The sequence below is a fragment of the Dendropsophus ebraccatus genome, chromosome 2, assembly GCF_027789765.1.
Source record: "Dendropsophus ebraccatus isolate aDenEbr1 chromosome 2, aDenEbr1.pat, whole genome shotgun sequence".
In the NCBI taxonomy this organism is placed as follows: Eukaryota; Metazoa; Chordata; class Amphibia; order Anura; family Hylidae; genus Dendropsophus; species Dendropsophus ebraccatus.
In genome coordinates this window covers 198123135-198144079 of record NC_091455.1, presented here as the reverse complement: position 1 = coordinate 198144079, position 20945 = coordinate 198123135, and the positions used below count along the sequence as shown (strand labels likewise).

The 20945-nt window shown below is 42.4% G+C and overlaps 1 protein-coding gene across 4 annotated transcripts in view; it reads left to right on the top strand.

The window, feature by feature from the left end:
• The window catches only part of NEBL (nebulette), a 143019-nt gene that overhangs the window by 103121 nt on the left and 18953 nt on the right, over positions 1-20945 (top strand). For 3 of the 4 annotated variants that reach the window (XM_069959038.1, XM_069959039.1, XM_069959036.1), the window contains 8 exons: positions 2167-2277; positions 5220-5330; positions 8908-9009; positions 10751-10852; positions 11545-11658; positions 14065-14169; positions 16495-16599; positions 18143-18250. The exons of the other annotated variant lie outside the window; for it this stretch is intronic. In XM_069959038.1, coding sequence (XP_069815139.1) covers positions 2167-2277; positions 5220-5330; positions 8908-9009; positions 10751-10852; positions 11545-11658; positions 14065-14169; positions 16495-16599; positions 18143-18250 — 858 coding nt within the window. The remainder of the gene's footprint in view (positions 1-2166; positions 2278-5219; positions 5331-8907; positions 9010-10750; positions 10853-11544; positions 11659-14064; positions 14170-16494; positions 16600-18142; positions 18251-20945) is intronic. 4 annotated transcript variants of the gene reach the window in all.

Sequence of the window (20945 nt, the reverse complement as noted above, 5' to 3'; positions counted from 1 at the left end):
GGGTTAATTTTATTACTGTACCCATGAAACCCTGCTCCATGGATACAACACGATGGTGAAACATGGAAGGTTGAATGTGACCACGATTCACAATGACAGCAGAAATTGGAAACCTTTCATCTGTTCTGCTATTGTCTCCTGTTGTGACACGTTGATCCTTCTTACCATTGTATACTCTACTTTAAGAGTTGGACAATATATCTTGTGTCAGATGTACAGCATGTTTCCATTAGCGCTAGTCAGTGGTATATAGCAGAGGGATGAGATACAGTCGGTATAGCTGCAAGCCATAGCACCCCAACATAAATGAACAGGAAGGCCCAAAGCCTGGTGTCCTCTAGAGATGATCGAACAGGGCTGAGGTTCAGGTTTGTACGAACCCAAACCATTGGCATTTGGTAGGTAATAGGCTGTATTCCTGTTTTCCAGGCGGTACTTGGGCTGTCTCCACCTTCCCCATGGAGCGGGAAGGCAGCGGGAGTCAAATGCCGATGGTTCGGGTTCGTACGAATTATCGCTCTGTGTAGTAAATACACTGATCAGCTGATGAACTGATTATCACCTGATCGTTGTCATTTATTCCTGCCAAAAAATCATCGCCACTGGGCTGGCACCGCTACGTGTAGTATCAATGTACAACCAATGGCTGATCAGTACAAAAATGATGAAGTTTATACATACCTGTCCATGCTCCCGGTGTTCTTCTCTCTTCTGCCCAGTCCCCTGCAGCCACCGCTGAAACTTCAGAGCCATCTCTGAAGTGACAAGCCGCTCAGCCAATCACTGGCTGAGATGGGACCACCGCAGCCAGTGATTGGTTGAGCGGGCTGTCACTTCAGAGATGGCTCTGAAGCTCTAGCTGTGGGGACCAAGCAGAATCAAGGAGAACACAGGGAGCATGGACACTTTCCAGTTTTAAAGCAAGGGCTGCATGGACATCACTATATATATATATATATATATATATATATATATATATATATATATATATACTGTACATATGTAGCCACGGTTAACATGATCCCTGACGCAACAATTGTGTCAGGGAGGTATGTTAAGTCAATTAGAGTGTCGAGTTAAATGCGTCATTGTGATCAAGTTAACACAGGCTACATCTGTATATATATATATATATACAGCCCTTGCCGCAAGATTATCAAGTCGTGTAATAGGCTCAGTAGATGAGCACCGATTGGAGCTCGCTTACAATAGTGATCCAGCCATGTAATATGTCCCTAAAACTTAATTTTCTATCATCCGAGCTCCTTTAGAACAGATAAAAGTTGCCCTTATTGGACAGTCCTTAAACTTCCTCTTCCATGATATTTAGATATAGCGATAATTTTTGGGCACATAATGTAAATGCTTAAAGGGAACCCTTCACCATGAAAATGCTATCTAACCTATCAGGATCATGTTATAGAGAAGAAGAAGCTGAGTAGATCAATATATATCTTTGTGGGAAAAAATTGTTTATAACCTGTAAATTATTGACTGAAATCCCTTCCCTTTCTACTTTTAGGAGTCCAGTGGGTGGTCTTATCACTGAGCGGTACTGTCTACTGGACTCCTAAGAGTAGAAAGGGGAGGGATTTCAGTCAAAAAGCACAGAAAGATATATATCAATCTGCCCAGCTCTTCCTGCCCTATAGCATGATATGAATAGATTAGATAGCATTTTGATTGTGACAAGTTCATTTTAAGCCCTTCTTAGTATTTTAGTGACAGCAGTAAAATTCAAATTTAGATTCTTTATGTCCCTTTATCTTTATTTATTTATTAAAGTTGTTGTACAGGATAAAAAAAAAAAGTTACTGTCTTCCAAAAAAGTGACAAGAACTGGGCTTGAGCAGCCCTGCAGTTCCCGAAATAGCCATTGGTGGCAGCAGAGAGCCCGTGTACTGTATTACTGTATAAAATGTGTAAAAAAATTTTTTGTTTAAAGTTTTTCTTTAATCAAGTTGTAATACAAAGTTATATAACTTCACTAAAGAAATGTACAAAAATAGTTTCTTTAGAATAGTCATGTTTTTCAGCTGGATGTAGGCCCTGAAACAGTTGACCCTTACTTCCATTTACTGCAATAAAGTCCTGAGGAGGTTATACTAATAACTGTGTTCAGAAATAACCCACGCACCAAACATATGTTATTTTTTTTCCTTCTAGACAAAGTACAAAGAAGCCGGCAAGAAAGAATTACCCAACTCCCTGTACAAGATGATGCCAGCCACATTAGACACGGCATTTGCTAAACAAGTGACACAGCTTCAGAGTGAGGTATTGGCCCATGACGGATTTTTTTCACCCTAAAATAAACTAAAAAACAAATACATGTAACCACTAATCATTGTCTAAAAAAATATTATTGAGATAATATTAACGTTTGCCTAAAATGGACACTATTTTACATTTTATTTTAACTCTTGGCCAACAAGTCAAGTAGCGGCATTCGACCCTGGCAAACACCTTGCAATGTTGGTCAACTAAGCGCATGCTGTCTTTCAGTGACAGAAGGAGCTTTGTGGTAGAAGACGGCTGACTATCCTTCTAGCCAAGTTTCTACGACAACGCCCAGAAATCAGGCTTTACGCTTTAGCAGAATTATTGGCCTTATGTCATAAGTTCTGTTTTCACCATTCCCTTTGTAGGGCGTGAAAACAGAATTTTCTCTTGCGGTGAATGTAAATCGTTAACTAAAACTTACTGGAAATTTGCACTAAATAATTTACAATTGCAATTTTAAAAAAATGTAATTTAAATATTTGATTCTATTTAAAAATACTTTACTATTTGGAATATATATATATATATATATATATATATATATATATATATATATATATATATATATATATGTATACAGCCCAAATAGCCTAGACCAGGGATAGGGAACCTTGGCTCTCCAGGTTTTGCAAAATTACAACTTCAGGCATGATGGGAGTTGTAGTTTGGCAACAGCTGGAGAGCCAAGGTTCCCTACCGCTGGCCTAGACTAATCTAACCTGCCGGTAGCTCCCTATTGCGCATGGGGCGCTGAGAACGAAGGTATATCTCTTACCTTCATCCTCAGCACCATTCCCATGCAGTTTTAATGTAGTACTCTGCCTGGTAAGGCATTTGGAGCCCTGCCCCATGCCCAGAGCGCCAATCTGGGGCAGGAAGGGCAGTGCTCCTAACGGCCTTACTGGGCAGGGAACTCCATTAAAACTGCATGGGAATGGTGCTGAGGATGAAGGTAAGAGACAGCGCAGTATGGTTGTATTAGCAGGTTAGATTTGACTAACTTTTCCCATACAGTTTTAATGTAAATAAAGTAAAGCTGTTGTAAGTAAAGCTGTTGGGAGCACTGCCCCACACCCGGCCAAACCATACCACTGATAATCACAAGAAGGGGCCCAAACAGCCTTACGGGACAGAGCACTACATTAAAACTGCACAGGAACAGCGTGGAGGATGATGATAAGTTACATACCTTCATCCTCAGTGCACTGTGCTCCATAACTCATTTAATTTAAGGACCGGAGGGTAGTATTTAGCTGTTTGCTAGTAGAGTAGTAACAATAGTAGGGGTTACTGGTGCACTGGGTTTGCAATATCCTATGAGCAGAAAGAAAAAAATAACAGCAGCAGCAAAGCAAGGAAATAGGAGAAGAAATTAAGAACCAGCAGGGCAGGAAGTGAAGAGTTTTCCTAAACACTGAACAAGTTAATGCTGTGCTAGGAAATGATTTATTCTGTACACTACCTATAGATGACATGGACGAGAAGGGGTTAATGATGCACTGACTTTACAATATGCTATTAGCAAAAAGAAAATGAACAGTAGCAGATGAGAAGGAAGAGTTGACATTATGTAGAGTTCATGTAGAGTAACCCCCCACCCCAATGTCGGAACGTACCGTTTCAGCTCCGGTGAGCAGAAGGCTTTAGCCGTCTCATCCTCTCTGGACAACTCCTTTAGTAAAGATGAAAGCAAAGAGGCAGGTTATTTTTCCTGTCTAATACAATGGAGATCCCCTTTAGTCGATTTCAGGGATGGGCAATTTCCGACCCTCCAGCTGTTGTAAAACTACAGTCCTCATCATGCTGTCCAGGCATGATACAAATTATAGTTCTGCAACAGCTGGAGGGCTGAAGGTTCCCCATCCCTGGTCTATTGTCAAGTTCTTTCGGACTACTTTACCTCATCTGCTCTTTATGCTCTTCATCCCGTCTCCTGCTTCATGCTGTGCTATGGGTGTTCATGGTATTTTCTAAAAATTGGGATATCCCGGTCACAGCACTCTCAACCATCAGTATCTGGGTTCACCAAGAACTTGGATAAGCCTCTAATCTGCCAGAATACACAAGGTAAATGGGTTCCTTGTGATGTATGACGGCAGATGCTTCCTCCTCAGCCGCCTGCAATCCGACTCCTCGTCTTCTCCTCTATATGCTACATTAATTTACTAGGTTGGAAGAAAATGTGGCAGTCACATTTCACAGGAATAGACATCTGCAGGGGGAAAAAAATTAACCACAGACAACTACATCGATAAAAGAAACACTTTTTATTGTCATCGTAAAAATGAAATATATTTTGGCAAGGTTAATATTTTCTTGGCCATAAATTACCCCGTCTTTTGTTCCGCGCTGCCATTCAATTACTCATATATTGGATACAGTATTTCTTATTTCACACCAAAATGACATCATTGAAATAAATTTAAAGTACGTGTATAAAGTGATGGCTTGACGGGGGAAATCACTTTCCCACAGTCTTTTATATTGTTTATCACGCTTGATGGACTCTAGTGGTACAATTTTACTATATATACACAGTCTTGTGTATTATTGCACTGTGTCATTTCATCCTAGAACAGTAAACGGATGGTGGGGGGTGTATTATATAGTGGGGTACAGTAAATTAGATAGTGTTGAAGGACAACAGTGTTGGGTTCGGCAATGTTCTCCGAACCTGAGTACTCGGCATTTGACTCCCGGCGATCTGGTGATGATAGATGCCACCCTAGGGCTGTCAGGAAAACATGGATACCACCTATGGCTGTATCAATGTTTTCCATGACTCTCTAGGGCTGCATCCAACTTCTCCAGCTTCCGGGAGTCAAATGCCAAACGCTCAGGTTCGGAGAACGTTGCGGAACCCAACACCATTGCCGCTCAACACTAGTTATCACTGTATGGATGGCTCAGTTGGATGACACAGATATTTCTTGCAGGTTCTTTACAAGCAAAAACATGATGCAGAAAAGGGAAAATCTACGTATGCCCAAATGCTGGAGCCCCCCGACATCAAACATGCCATGGAAGTCAACAAACACCAGAGCAATGTGAGTAATTCGCAGTTTTGTTCCCATCGGAACTGTTATTGAGCAGATATAAAATTACTGTCAGATTGGAGGGATCTGACCTCTGGGACTCCCATGGATTCTATTATCCGAAACAGTGAAACTTGTGATCTTATGGTGTATGGGAAGCATGCATAATGCCAACCACTTGAATGGAGTGGTGTTAAAGGGGTTTCCTAAGATGCAGCGCTGTCCCTGAAAAGCTATCGATTCATTCAAGTGCTGAACTCAAAATATCTATAACCCCCTTAGGGTGCGTTCACACGTACAGGATATGCAGCAGATTTCATGGCGCAAATTTGAAGCTGCAGATTTGCTTTCAATCTGCAACTTCAAATCTGCGCCTGCTAATCTGCTGCAGATCCTGTACGTGTGAACGCACAAATTGAGGCTTGCCCCTCTATTAGTTCGGGGGACAACTATCTTCTTTTCTCTTGAGCGGTTTGCAGCAGTCAGACACCCACCTATCAGCTAGTATCCTGTGGATAGGGGATATGTTTTTGTCTTGGATATCCCATTGGTGAATGATTTAATCTTCTGGTGGGAGTCATGATTAGACCCCCCCAGCAATCAGTCACTGATGACCTATCAATGATATCAGGTTGGTAAAATCACTTTAACCCTCCAAGTACCCTGTCACTATATAAATGATACGTTCTCTATGACTTACTGTATATATAAAATCTAGACATTTCCTCTTGTAACTTAATTAAAGCAAAAATCTGAATGAATTTACATATTAGCGAGGGAAGACGGAGACAGGTTTGGTGACTAATCAGGCGTACGCTGTATATTAATCAGGCCAAAAATTACCAATGAAAGGGAATTACTCAATCAGCCGTACATGCCGGAGAGGAAAGTCATCACTTCTGACAATATTCTATTTTATAGGTATAAAATCAGAGAGACCCTTCTAGCTCAATTTATATAGAGCTTCTTGATTCGGCATACTGCATGTATTAAAGTTCTCTAAAAAGTCATTGTCATACTGCAGCGGGCTGGGGTATATACAGTACATATACAGGATGCCAACCTATACCTGCTAGAAAAGGACAGTGTACCCCGCTCTGGGTCATTGCAATACACCTTACTAGAGAGCTCTGGGTTAATAGAGTGGGGTTCCCTGTTCGGGACCCTTATATAGCTTGCATGAAAAGTGGTTAGAAAGAGCGTCCCCTGCTGTGGAGGACATGTCCTGTCCTGCATTACACAGGTTACTCATTGAAATGAACAGACATGGTGTAGTACCTAATTTATCCTGTGGTGGTGCTGTAGAGATATTGCTGTGGGTGTCCAGTAGTCAATGCAGATGGTCCTACTGACTGCATTGATAGCTATCTTGTGTGTATGAGAACTCTCAATTACTGAGAAGTTCACGGAGTGTACCGTCTAATATATGGTTGAATGTATAATTGTGCAAAGAGACAAAATGGGTCCTTACAACAGAGGCTTCTGAAAGTTTTATCAGCACAACAATTGTCCACTGAAAGCTTCCTGGATTGAGTTGCTATGATGAGGAGCCTCCCACGGGATGGGAATATTGGCCATAATGTCAGCAATTGGCTAAAGTGGGTGAAACATCCAGAATTATTTACTCTTATGGCCAAAAATAAATTGCTTTTAGCACAAATGCAAGCTTCCAACTTCATTGTGGTTTGAGGCTTCATAGAGGTTTTAGTCAGGACTTTCAATGTAAAACCTTGATAATATAATGCAATACTTTCTGGAGAATAAGCCGAACTGAGTACTGAGTATACATGGCTACCATTGACTATAATTCATGTGGCAGTACCACAAAGACTATAGCATGACCTTTATTTTAGGTCTATGGACACCTTTACACTGACTTTTTTGTTGTTGTTGTTGAGATAGCAGCAAGGAGGGTGATAAACTTATATACCAGCTAAAACACAGGATGGGGTGGGGATGAAACCCTAAAGGACAGCTCACATAGGCTAAAGAAAGGGAGGAGATACACAGCGAGGGTAGAGAGAAAATAGAGCTCACACGACAAGACTGTAGAAGAGAAACTAAGTCAAATGTTTGTTAAAGACCTTTGGAAAAAATAAATATTGCACCAGGTTTGTATTCAATCAACTGGTGTCAGAAAGTTATAGTTTCTTATCAGTTATAGTACTTATCAGCTGCTAAATGTCCTGCAGTAAGTAGCATATTCTTTCCAGTCTGCCGCTACCTCTGTCCATGTCAGGAAGTGTTCAGAGCAGTAGTAAATTCACATAGAAAATCTCTCCTACTTTGGACAGTCCCTGACACAGACAGAGGTGGCAGCAGAGAGCACTGTGTCAGACTTCAGAGAATACACAACTTCCTGCAGGACATACAGCAGTTGATAAGTACTGGAAGGATTGAGTTTTTTTTTTTTTTTAATAGAAGTCCCTTATAAATCTAGATACAGGATCAGGGCAACAAACTGAATCTTTGCCCTAGGTGACAGACAGCCTCTTCATATTTCTGGACAGGAACTATTTGGGCCCTGATGAAACCTCATCCTATGCACCTTTATAGTTACATCCATGTTGGTATCATTGCACGGTGCAGGGATCGCTCTGTTGGATGTGAACATGTGAATCAGTTTTAGCTGAGAATTCATTATGTGATGCCGCACATCCGCTCCCTCCCAGTCAGATGTGAAGAGGTGTTAACATTGACTGTGAATGGATCAGCAGGAACTGAGAGAAATGTATTATGCTATTTTTACTGCTATCACTCTCCAGCAGGAAGAGGAAAGTATAATTGTCCATGATATTTATATATAGAATTACATGTTACATCCAGGAGAGATTTACCGAGCGGGAATACAATTAATGAAGAAATAAGAATTAAAGGGAATATTTAAAGGGATAGATTTTAAAATATACTGAGGGCAGACATTTTGCTTACTTAAACAGGGTTTAGACAAGATGATGTGCTTCTGATTATCAGTGTCAATCTCTTTGATTGGCCCTTGTCTGCTGGAGCTTCACAAGGCATTATCAATCGTGAGCGATTGCTGTCTTGCCTGTGTGGCTCTTTGCTTTGTACTTGTTAGCTGTATATACCCTCTGTTTACACAGGCCTTGTCCTCCTCGCCACATAATATTTATTTCATCGTGGACAGAGCTAAACAACTTGAACCCCTGTGATACATCTGGTGCATTTTTAGACTGTTAAAGAATCACATAGTTTTGCATTATCTCCCCGAATTTATTAGTTTTACCCAAAGTGTTTCTTAAAATTCCAATCAAGCATCAATGCAAACCTTATTTTTGTATGGAGATGAACTAGATGGTTGTCTTGCACAATTATTCTGACTGTCGATGTCCTACTTGATCTGCGAGACAATTTTGGTGTATAATGGTATTTGTCAGTAGAAGCGCGTCTGTGACGTGCGAAACAGCTGTCACGTGTCTGTGGAGGGGGTTGGCGTCCTCACCTACGAGTGCACGCCAAACAGCTATGGCTGCATGTTACTAGTTGTGAATAAAGAAGTCAAGCAACGGGTGAGTGCCCTCATCTTCTTTCTCTATAATGTGGATAATAATATTTGTGTTTCTTTCAGGTGAGTTATAAGAAAGATGCCCATGACATCCACAAATACACCGAGGTGCTGGACAGACCGGACATACAGAAGGCCACCGAGATTTCAAAGATCATAAGCAATGTAATCACTTTAATTAAATTCTATCTTACTATTTTAAGGGGTTAGGCTGGGTTTACAGATATTTTTTTGCTCAGTATTTGGTCAGGATAGTGCAAATCTTTCCATAATATTTTTATATATATTATTTCTATGTCAATTCCATTCCTGGCTTTGGCTTAAAGGGTTGCTCCAGCAGGAAAAAATAACTGGTGTCAGAAAGTTATACAGATTTGTAATTACTTCTACTTAAAAATATCCAGTCTTCCAGCTGCTGTATATCCTGCAGGAAGTGGTGTATTCTTTCCAGTCTGACACAGTGCTCTCTGCTGCCACCTCTGTTCATGACAGGAACTGTCTGGACCAGAAGCAAGTCCTCATAGAAAACCTCTCCTGCTCTGAACAGTTCTTATTACGGGCAAAGGTGGCAGCAGAGAGCACTGTGTCAGATTGGAAAGAAAATACCACTCCCTGCAGGGCAGCAGTAGCTGATAAGTACTGGCAGTAATTTACAATTCTGCATAACTTTCTGACACCAATTGATCTAAAAACATGTTTTTTCCCCTCTGGGGTAGCCCTTTAAAATACTGACCAAAATTCTGAATGTCAGCCCAAACTTGGTGGAACCTCATTAGATACTGAGCAACTGGTTGCTTTCCATTTGTAATGTGATTTCATTCGATGTAATAGTAAGAGGCTTGCTGTGTTATAACACTGCTTACTAACAATGCAATGCTCTCCGGTAATGAAACTATACGTCCAGATGTCAAGTACAGTTATTCCAGATTGACAAATTAATGTCAATTAAATAGGTGGTAAACAGGATGATTAACATAAAGGAATGGTGCAGATTGTCACGCACATTGGTGGCCGCTATCGTTATATGTACCTCTGTATCACCGAACCCCATAGATCCAATTCATGAATACAATTAGCAGTATCATGAGCAGACCTATTCCCCCTGCGTCAACGCAGATGGTATTCAACCACATGTTCCCTTATGTTTACTACATTTGTTTGGTTCACGCCACATTGTCAAAGCGACTCTGTACCCACAATCCCCCCCCCCCCCAAACTGCTTGTACAGTCAGATAGCTGCTTTTAATCCAAGATCTGTCCTGGGGTCCGTTCAGCGGGTGATGCAGTTATTGTCCTATTGTCCTAAAAAACAACTTTTAAACTTGCAGCCCTGTGTCAAATTGGTGTGGCCTACATTGTGTGCCCTAGGCTTGCACTGACTCTTTTTTTCTTCCTTCCCGCCCTCTTCATCATTAGGAATGCCCCTGACAGGATTTCTCCTAATCAAAACTTGTCTGCACTCTGCACTTGTGTTGGATCCTTAAGGCCTGTGTGCAGTATTCAGACAAGTGATGAATAGGAGATATCCTTCCTGGGGCATTCCTAATGATGAAGAGGGTGGGGAGGAGGGATGTAGGGGTGTTGCAGGCCTAGGGCACACACACACTAGGCCACGCCAGTTCTACACAGCGCTGCAAGTTTAAAAGTTGTTTTTTAGGACAATAACTGCATCACCTGCCGAACAGACCCCAGGACAGATCTTGGATGAAAAGCAGCTATCCGAAGGTACAAGCAGTTTGGAGGTGGGGTCAGATTGTGGGTACAGAGTCGCTTTAAAGGACAATGGGCCTCACTTGTCTTAGTTGTTGTAACTTATCCCACACCCAGCACCTATAAACCTGCTTATATAGTGGTTATCTGTTCCTATCACGTTCTAATAGGAACCCTTGTGCCATGTTTTATATAGGTGGACTATAAAAAAGCCAAAGGAGATCTGTGTAAAGAGCCTATGGTCTTGGGTAGACCCGATTTCGAACATGCTAAAGAAATGTCAAAGATCACCAGTCAGGTAAATCTCCATCTTCTCACCCCTAACTAAATTGATAGAGTTTAGTGTTTACAAAAAGATTATTCCAAATAGATTATTCGGATAACCTTCTGGCAGTTTGGCCGATCATCTTATGGCTCTGATCACACTTCCGTCACTCTCAGGGCCATTGGGTTTCCACTGCTTTTCGAAAGCATGAAACCCAGACTCTACAGAGCTATTCCTGCCTTAGAATTAATGGAGACCATTGTTATACGTCATTGATACTTTTCAGGAGTCTTCAGAATCCACTTCACAATGGATCCATCAAAGCTGTTATGGTTCTTCTCCCCATGGAGCTGTTTGTTAAACTACTGATATGTGTGATAGACCCTTACAAGAAAATACAATATACTTTAAAAGATATTAAATGACTTTATTTGTGGCATATTGATCTACTTTGGGGGCTCGTCCGGGATTATCCTGTATGGGTTGCCTACAGTGGCCACTAGGGGAGCTTACTTATAGCTTATACAATATACTCTATGGCTGCACTGATGTATATACAGTGCCCAATGCAAACAGAGACTATAAGTGTAGACTAACACATTACCTTCACACAGACCATGGCTTGGTAAAAGAATTTACAATGGGGATATATTGTTAAGATGGGGCCTTTTATCTAATTTCTGGAAATCATATACCTATTGTCATAAATGGTACTTTTTTCACAGGTGAAATACAAGGAACAGTTTGATAAGGAAATGAAGGGTAAGAGGCCTTGTTACAACCCGCTGGATAGTGCCGCCTTCAGACAGGCCCAAGCGGCGACAGCCCTGGCGAGTGATGTATGTATTTCTGGCCTATATTAGTTTATTACTAATTTTTTATTAGTTTAAGATGTTCTAATAAGTTGCTTTGCTACTTCGGGTATTGGTGCAAGAAAATCTTTCTGTTATCTATGGGGTCGTACTATTAAAGGGGGTTGTCCAGGCTTATTAAAACGTGGCTACTTTCTCCTAGAAATAGCACCACTCCTGTCATCTCTTTGGGTTTGCAGCTTATTTCCTGTGAAGTAAATGGAACTGAATTGTAATACCACATACTACATGAGGACAGGGGTGGTGCTGTTTCTGCAAGAAAACAGCTGTGCTCTTTTTAACCCTGGACAACCGCTTTAAGAAAACTAGGTCAAAACTGATGCATTATGTGAAATTAAACATATTTCCAATGTAAAAACATTAATGTTTGCTGTTTGGTTTACTGTCAGGTGGCCCCATAGAAAATGAACAGAGCCCCTGGTCACGTGCCAACCAGTAGCTGTATTCAAAACAAAGGAGCTGGGGGCCGACCTGAAGGGTGTGTGTGTTTGGGTATGGAGGTCGCTAACTAACAACTATCATTCTGTGTAATATGGTTAACGATAAACAATCACGTTCGCGATCATTAATCGTTATTTGTTAATCGTTAAAATTTGCTTCATCTAATAGTACCCTTACTTTAGGGGACAAATAATTTTTAATTGGAGAACCCCTTTAATCCTGGCATAGACATAGGCCTTATTCTCACGCTCAATAATCTAGATTGTTAACCTGCGCAGTGGACTCTCAGTAGGGTCTGTGGATTACGGAGCGGGAGACTAAGGCCATAGGGTGCTCTAATAACATTGTGGGGGCTTAGGTGCTTATTGCATACTGTTTTATTAAAGGGTTAAAGGTATAATCAGTCTGGTAGGCTCCAAAGCTCCCCCTAATGGTCTGCCGTTGTTTTATCTGCAAACTCTGTGTCTATGTTGATGATTTACGTAACATTTTTTTTGCTTATACCAGTAAGAAAAAAGCCAAGTAAAAATTGGAGACTATAGAAGAGCCAACTTCAGATGGATAGAACATAACATTTTGCATGACATGAAGGCAATCATTGTCTGCCCTTGACCAGATAGTTGCTCCTCTCTATGGAGCACATCAAAATTGGGCACCATAGACCAAAGCCGATGCCATCTCGGAAAACGTGAATGTTCCATTTCTCTGATGCACTTACAACCCTAAAGTGCACTCTCCTTAGCCAGCAAAGTCATCTGTACAATATCCAGCTGGTATTTTTCCTTTGCTACACGGCTGGAAAAAATTTCTAAAAGTCCAATGAGTCATTGTTTGTCAAGGACCTTTTAAGTTTTGGAAGAAGTGGGTACAGCCAATCGCACGGATACAACAAGCACCAACAACTGTCCTCGTACAAACCCCTTCATGTATTATTATAAAAGAAATAACCCGAATCATTTTTCTGCCCTTAAATGTTTAGTTTTTTTCTCTTCTATTTTACCGATTGGCAAACTGCGGGACTCAATTAGGGACTAATGAAAACGAAGCCCCGGCTATATAATTCTATTATAAGTGAATGGAGCCATTAACTTATAGGATACACGTACTGTAATTATTACCGCACACCATGGAGCACATGGCCTGAGCTTTCCGAGATTCAATAGAAGTCATTGTACTTAAATAGTCCGTCATTGTTTTTTGCCCTTTTGCAAGTAAATACAACATTCACATTAACGAATTTTCTTCTTGATGTTTTGAAGAACCTCGGCATCTAAGGATTATGTGTAGGAAACATTACATTAATTTATAATATTAATTCATCCCTCATACATTATATATACTGGGGCACATTTATCGGCCCGATATAGTGTTTGGTGCTGTTCATAGTGTTATTTTTAACTTAAATTTATCATAGAAAAGACCCGTCACTCACCAGTTTGTCATGTTCTTTTATTATAGTGCAGTATGTATTAGGTCATAGTATGGACACGTTTTGGCCAAGCATGGCCTTCATCAGCTAAGCTTAAGGGCCCTATTCCACCGGACGATTATCGTTAAACCGTTCGAAACTAAACGATAATCGTTCAGTTGAAATGCAGTTAAAGATTAACGACCAAACGAGAAATCTTTGATCGCTTTATAAGACCTGGACCTATTTTTATCGTTGCTCGCTCGCAAAACGTTCGCAAATTGTTCGCATTGAATAAGACGTCGTTCGGTCGTTCGCAATAGATATGAACGCAATAGCGAATAAATAGCGAAGAGAAACTATCGCAATTACGATCATAAGTAACGATTATCGTTCCATGGAAATGACTGAACGTTTTCAGGTCTTTCACAATAGCGGTCGTTTGAGATCGTTAATCGTACACGATTATGCAAACGATAATCGTCCGGTGGAATAGGGCCCTAACTCTTAACTGTATTTTTCAGGTGAACTATAAGAAAGACCGACATATCATACATGACACATCTGTAGACCTGCCAAACTTGCTCCACCTGGAACATGCTCTGAAGGCCACAAAACTGCAAAGTAATGTAAGTACATGGAGAGATTGATACCCTGGTGCCATTGTAACAAGCCAAACAATGTTATTCACTTTGCCTTTTAAACTGGCCGTACACCTTTAATAACTGACGGCCAAACGATTATGCAGCCTTCAGTTTTCTCTCTCGTCCTCCTCATCATACACAGGAACGTTTGGTGCAAAGGTATATGGTGTATAGAGACCTTACAGTGACACTGTCACCAATGTTCCCTCTAAGCTTCGCCCAATGCTGAGCGGAATGGCGAGTGACCTGGGCTATAGTCAAGCAAAGTTAGGCAAACCAAAAACCTAACACAGGAACCTTATGGTGTGTTTACACAGAGAGATTTATCTGACAGATTTGTGAAGCCAAAGCCAGGAATGGATTTGAGAAGAGGAGAAATCTCAGTCTTTCCCTTATGACCTGTTCTCTGTTTATAGTCTGTTCCTGGCTTTGGCTTAAAAAATCTATCAGATAAATCTTTCTGTGTAAACACACCATTAGTCTAATGTAAGATAGCAAATTAACTCTAGTGGAACAGTTAGTGTACATTCACATGAACATCGGTTACAGATTTGATGCAATAGTTCGAAATTTAGATAAATTGGTTTACACAGCATCCGATCAGTGCAGTTACATCCAGTGACTCACGTGGGCTGTCTTCTCTGATCAGTCGCTCATTTTTCCAACCAGGCTAGGTTCTCCAAATGTTTCTCCAGAATCTGCGAGAGAACCCTTTTAGGTTCCTTGCTCCAGCACATATAGTAGTTAGGCCCCTCTGTGCCCCTATATAGTTTTAAGGCCCCCTCTAGGATGCCCCTAGTATTATATTTAACCCCTTCAGGATGCCCTGAGTATTATTGTTCACTCCTTCACTGCCAGGATGCCCCTAGTAATGTATATGACCCCCCCCCCCATCCAGGATGCCCCTAGTAATGTATATAACCCCTCCCCCATCCAGGATGCCCCTAGTAATGTATATAACCCCTACCCCATCCAGGATGCCCCCAGTATAACTCCCCCCACCCCCTTGGATGCCCCCACTATAACCCCCCTCCTCCTTGGATGCCCCCAGTATAACTCTCCTCCTCTCCCTTGGATGTCCCCAGTATAACTCTCTCCCTCCCCCTTGGATGCCCCCAGTATAACTCATCCCCCTTGGATGCCCCCAGTATAACTCCCCCCCTCCCTTGGATGCCCCCAGTATAACTCTCCCCCTCTCCCTTGGATGTTCACAGTATAACTCTCTCCCTCCCCCTTGGATGCCCCCAGTATAACTGCCCCTCCGGATGCCCCCAGTATAACTCCTCCCCCTTGGATGCCCCAGTATAACTCCCCCCTCACCTTGGATGCCCCAGTATAACTCTCCCCTTCTCCCTTGGATGTCCCCAGTAGAACTCCCCCCTCCCCCTTGGATGCCCCCACTATAACCCTTCCTCCCCCTTGGATGCCCCCACTATAACCCCCCTCCCCGTTGGATGCCCCCAGTATAACTCCTCCCCCTTGGATGCCCCTAGTATAACTCCTCCCCCTTGGATGCCCCCAGTATAACTCTCCCCCTCCCCTTTGATGCCCCCAGTATAACTCTCCCCCTCTCCCTTGGATGTCCCCAGTATAACTCTCTCCCTCCCCCTTGGATGCCCCCAGTATAACTGCCCCCTCGGATGTCCCCAGTATAACCCTCCTTGGATGTAAAGTCCAAGTTAAAAAATAAATCGCACTCACCTGTCCTCCGTTCCAACGCTGCTTGGCCTCATCCTCCTGTAGTCTATGTGGCTTGCAGATCTTCTCCTACAGGTGGCGCATGATAAAATTACGTAATCACGCACGGCCCGTAAGAGAGGACGCGTGCCATTCTTCTGTACAGGAGCAAGGAGTCCCTGCTTCTGTACCCACATTACGTAGTAAGCTATGGAATGTACATAGAGGAGCAGGGATTTCCCTTCTCCTGTACTGTAGTGAGTGGCAATGTGTACATAGTACGCATTGCCACTTACTTTACAAAGTTTTGAGCCGCTGAGGACTTCTCTACAGAGCTGTAAAGCCTAAATTCTGCAGTTTTCATATCTTACTTTATAATAGATTTCTTGGTGCTTGGTCCAGTGATAAATGCTTTTTATTGTGGGTGGATTTTGCTCCGCCCCTCTATGATGCCATCTGCATCTAGGCCCCACCCACTGGCAGCCATTGGAGTGGGCCGGCTTAGAGGTCTAGGCACCACGCCCTCTAGATCTTCCCATCCCTCGTATGGTTCCGACAGCATGTGTGCTGTGATAAGTGGGTCTGTACCTTTGATGTTATGGCTGATGGTTGTATGTATATCTTGACTTTCAGAAAGCCTATAAGAAACAATTTGAGGAAAATAAAGGGATTTATCATTTTGCCTTGGATACAGCCGAACAAATACATCACAAAGAGAACGCCGTCCTGCAGAGTCAGGTCAGATTTTACTGTATAAAATACTAAATTACTCATCCTTAAATCCCATAAATGTCTAGAAAATCTGGAGAGTGTAAGTTTGAGTGGCAACTCCTCATATGTTGTAATTTTTTTTTTACATTTTTTGCTCTGTATGGTATCTTTACCTGTGAACGGCATTGTACAGCGCCATGGAATGTGTTGGTACTCTATTATTATTGGTTCTCTATTATTAATCTGTGCCATAATATTTATGATATATTCATCGATTTCATTGGATTTATCATGTGAAAATGTTCAGTTTTTGCGTGAAATTCTACCCTAGCGTAGCTTTTTAGCCAAGCTGTTTTAGGCTGTGTTCACACTGTGTTTTTTGCAGTCCGTCTTTTTTTCATCTGTTTAAAAAAAAAAAAAAAAAAAAACGGATGAAAAGTGGATGAAAAAAACGGCTGCATTTGTGTGCCTCATTTTTTATCTGTTTTTCATTGACTTCCACAATAAAAAATGGATCAAAAAACAGATCAAAACGCATCTGTTTCTTTCTTCTTTTTTTTGGGCCAAAAAAGATGAAAAAAAAAAACGGACTGCAGAAAACGCTGTGTGAACCCAGCCTTAGGCATAAATTGTGCAGTAAATTGTGCAAGATGTATTAAGGCATTTGCATCTAATGATCATTTTTTGCGCAACAACCGTAAAATTTTGCATAGCCCATAAAAACCTCCTCCTGCTCGAAAAAATTGTGTAGATGCAGCAGTGATGGGACAGCGCCACCTACTGTCAGTTCAATGTAAGCACTGTACTGTATTTCCCAACAAGAGGAAGCAGCTGTGTATAATAAAAAAAAGATCTTTAGACTTTCCAACAAATTAGAGTTAAAGTGAGAAAACCAGTGAAGTTATAACATTATGGCCTGGAGCAATATATTCTGGCTCAGGCTATGTTACACCCCCTGGTATAGAATAAATCCCCTGGGGTATACTGTGGCCTGGGACAGAAGTAAGAAAACCAGTGACATGATAACTTGGAGGGATATAGTCTGGCCTAGATGGTTTTACACCCTCAAGGTATGAGTTTAGACTGTATCCAGGTTTATAGTCTAGCCTAGGCTATTTTACACCCCTGGGTATGAAAATATTTGCCCTGGGGTATACTGTGGCCTGGGCCAGGGGTGAGAAAGCCAGCGAAGTGATAACATTATGGCCCGGAGGGCATAGAATGGCCTAGGCTGTTTTACACCCAGGGTACACTGTGCCTCTGTTCAACTTTAGATGGATAAATTATGGCCTGGATGGATATAGTTTGGTCTAGGCTATTTTACAACCCAGGGTATAGTTTGGCCTAGGCTATTTTATTCTATTTTATTATGCTATTTATAATATTTTATAGAATATGGGTATATTTTGGCCTGGAGGGGTATAGTTTGGCCTAGGCTATTTTATACTATATTATTATACTATTTATACAATTTTATAGAATATGGGTATATTCAGGCCTGGAGGGGTATAGTTTGAACTTCCTTCAGGGACTGTATATGAATAATTAATTATTTTATCAAATTCCGCAGGTCAAATACAGAGAGGAGTATGAAAAATCGAAGGGAAGGTCCATGCTGGAATTTGTGGACACTCCATCGTACAACGTTTCAAAGGAGGCGCAAAAAATGCAGAGTGAGGTGAGTGGATGTTCATGGTGGATATGAGTTAGGTTTATTAGGTGGGAAGACTTAAAGGGGTTCTCCGGCCTGGGGGTATTTTTAAGGTATGGCCTGGGAGGGGGTGGTTATGGACGAGGGAGGTCACTTACCTCCCCGGTTTCAGTGCCGGGTTCTGGATTGCACCGCCCGGTACACCTGTCCCTCGGCCGCTTCTTGGTGTGAGCTGCTGCCATTTATTGGCTGAGGCTGGACACCCGCTATGGCCGCTGAATGGCTGAGCTGCTTTGAGACGTCACGTCTCATGCGGCAGCTCACACCAGGAAGCGGCCGTGGGACGGGTGTATCGGGCGGCGCTATCTGGGACCCGGCACTGGAACCGGGGAGGTAAGTGACCTCCGCCGTCCATAACCACCCCCTCCCCGGCCATAGCTTAAAAATACCCCCGAACCGGAGAACCCCTTTAAAGTGTCACTGTCCTTTGGGAGGACTTTTTATCGGTTCGGGTCTGAGTTTTCAGCCCATCGTCTCCATGTTCTGTGTCAGCATAATCAGTCGGGCTCCATAGAACTCCATTATAGTTACGACTGATCATGTGACACAGAGGCGGGAGAGCATCGTGGTTAGCGTGGTCCTCTATTGCCCGATTGGTATGGGTCTGATCACTCAGACCCGGACTGGTCAAAACTTTTAAAATGTCTCTATGACAAGTCAAAACTTTTCCAAAGGACATTGACACTTCAAGACTAAAGTTTCCATGAAGATTAACATCCACCATCCTCTAATAAGCCGACAGGTGACGTCCCTCAGAATGAGTTTGTCCTACTCAGGGTGTAGGTTGTACATTGCTACTTTCTTACAGAAACAGAGCCACCACACCTTTCCATGGGTTTTAGCTGGTATTATAGCTGGTTGAGCTGCAGTACCACACACAACCTTTAAACAGGTGTGGCACTGTTTTGGAAGAAAAAAAAACAGGTTTCTCTAGCTCTGTTCAACCTCATTAATCATTACTATAATTAACTATTTTTCTATATTTTACCTCTTTAGTTACTATGTATTAGAGTCGAACGTGAACCCGTCCGAACACGAGCGTGCAGTATTTGATTACTGGTTGGATAAAACCCTAGGAAAACATGGATACAAATTATGGCCTATGGCCTATGGCTGTATGCATGTGTGGTGAGCCCCCGGATGATGTTGTAGCAGTGGGATGGCCGGTCACTTGCTAGATGGAAGTGTGACGCCACTACTTGTTGTGGATGGCCGAGATACAGTTGGACCTTTAGGGTTTTGTCACGTGACGCCAGTGCCTGGTGGGCACACAGGTGTGATGGCACGCCTGCTTTTATAGTATAAGGCCAGTTGTACCCTTCTCCCCTGTGGTCGGTGTCCTATCGGGTTGCTGTAGGGTCCATGTCACAGTTGTCCAGAGCGGTGTAATGATACTCCCGAATAGTGGTAGGACCCGCTCCCCACAGAAAGGGGAAATGTCCCAAGGTTGCGGTGTACGTGCTGTGCAGGTAGTAGCCAGTAACCATAGACCCAGTAATAACGTTGACTTGCTTTACTCTTTGTAAATGTGTAGCAGGTAATAAAATGAATCTTCAGGTACACTTGATACAGTTCCAATAAATACACGTACATAGAACCACCAGATCTGTGGGATAAGTGCTGAGTAGGATGTAGTACACTTGATAAGGTGAGAGTCTCAACCCAATTAGTAATGTACTCTGCCGGGAGGTTGGAGTGCTTAGAAGAATACTTGTAGAATAATACTACTACTACTACTACTACTACTACTACTACTAATAATAATAATAATAATGATAAAAGAATCAACCTGTGCCTGCGTTTTGACCTTTCCTATAGTCTTCTGCCCACTAGCTTTGGCTGAACCGTACTAATGGGTGACACAGGCCCCAGACCCTGTTACCTGGGATGAGCGGAATGGTTAGGATTTCCTAAGTACACCCGCGCTGCGAGATGGAGTTCATCGACTTTCTAGTAACTTTGCTCCACCCGGATCAGTTCCTAGCTCTTTGACTTTTCTGCGGAGACTGTCCTGCACTGTACTGACTCCTTGTCCTCGACGTGGGTTGAGGTGATCTGTAGGCTAGTCCCCTCCTGAAGGGCTTAGCAGCGCATCATACAGCATGTTTGGTGCTTCAAGAAAAAGGGTTGTGTGAGCTGTCTGTTCTGCTTCCTACCCATGCAGGGCACTGACTAAGAACTGACTTGTAGAGGGGACCTGGCAGGGGGCCAGGGCCCAGGTAGAACCACTGAGAAGAGCTATCTGAGCTGCGTCCTTTCGCCCTCCAAAGCTCAGCTAAGACTCCTCCTCACCCAAGGGACTAACTTCCTAACCAGCGCGTGTGCTGTGTTGTGGTTGGGTGGAAAGAGTGCAATAGGGAAACAGGATAGAAAAGAGAGAATAGGGCAGAAGAAAGGAGAAATCCCACTGGACAACATAATCTGGTATGTACACAAACAATAACCCTTTAGTATACTTCAGCCGTGCAGCTTCTAGACCTTAGTTACACACTATAACGACGTCTAGTGGTCATCTTCAGTAACACAACAGCTATAGCAAAATCACAGGCAAGTACAGACTTTTACGAGGGGTGTAAAGAATAGCAACACCCACAGTGGGACACCACACATGTTTTCTAGGTAGCCTTAGGGCTGCATCCAACCTCTTCAGTCACTATTAATC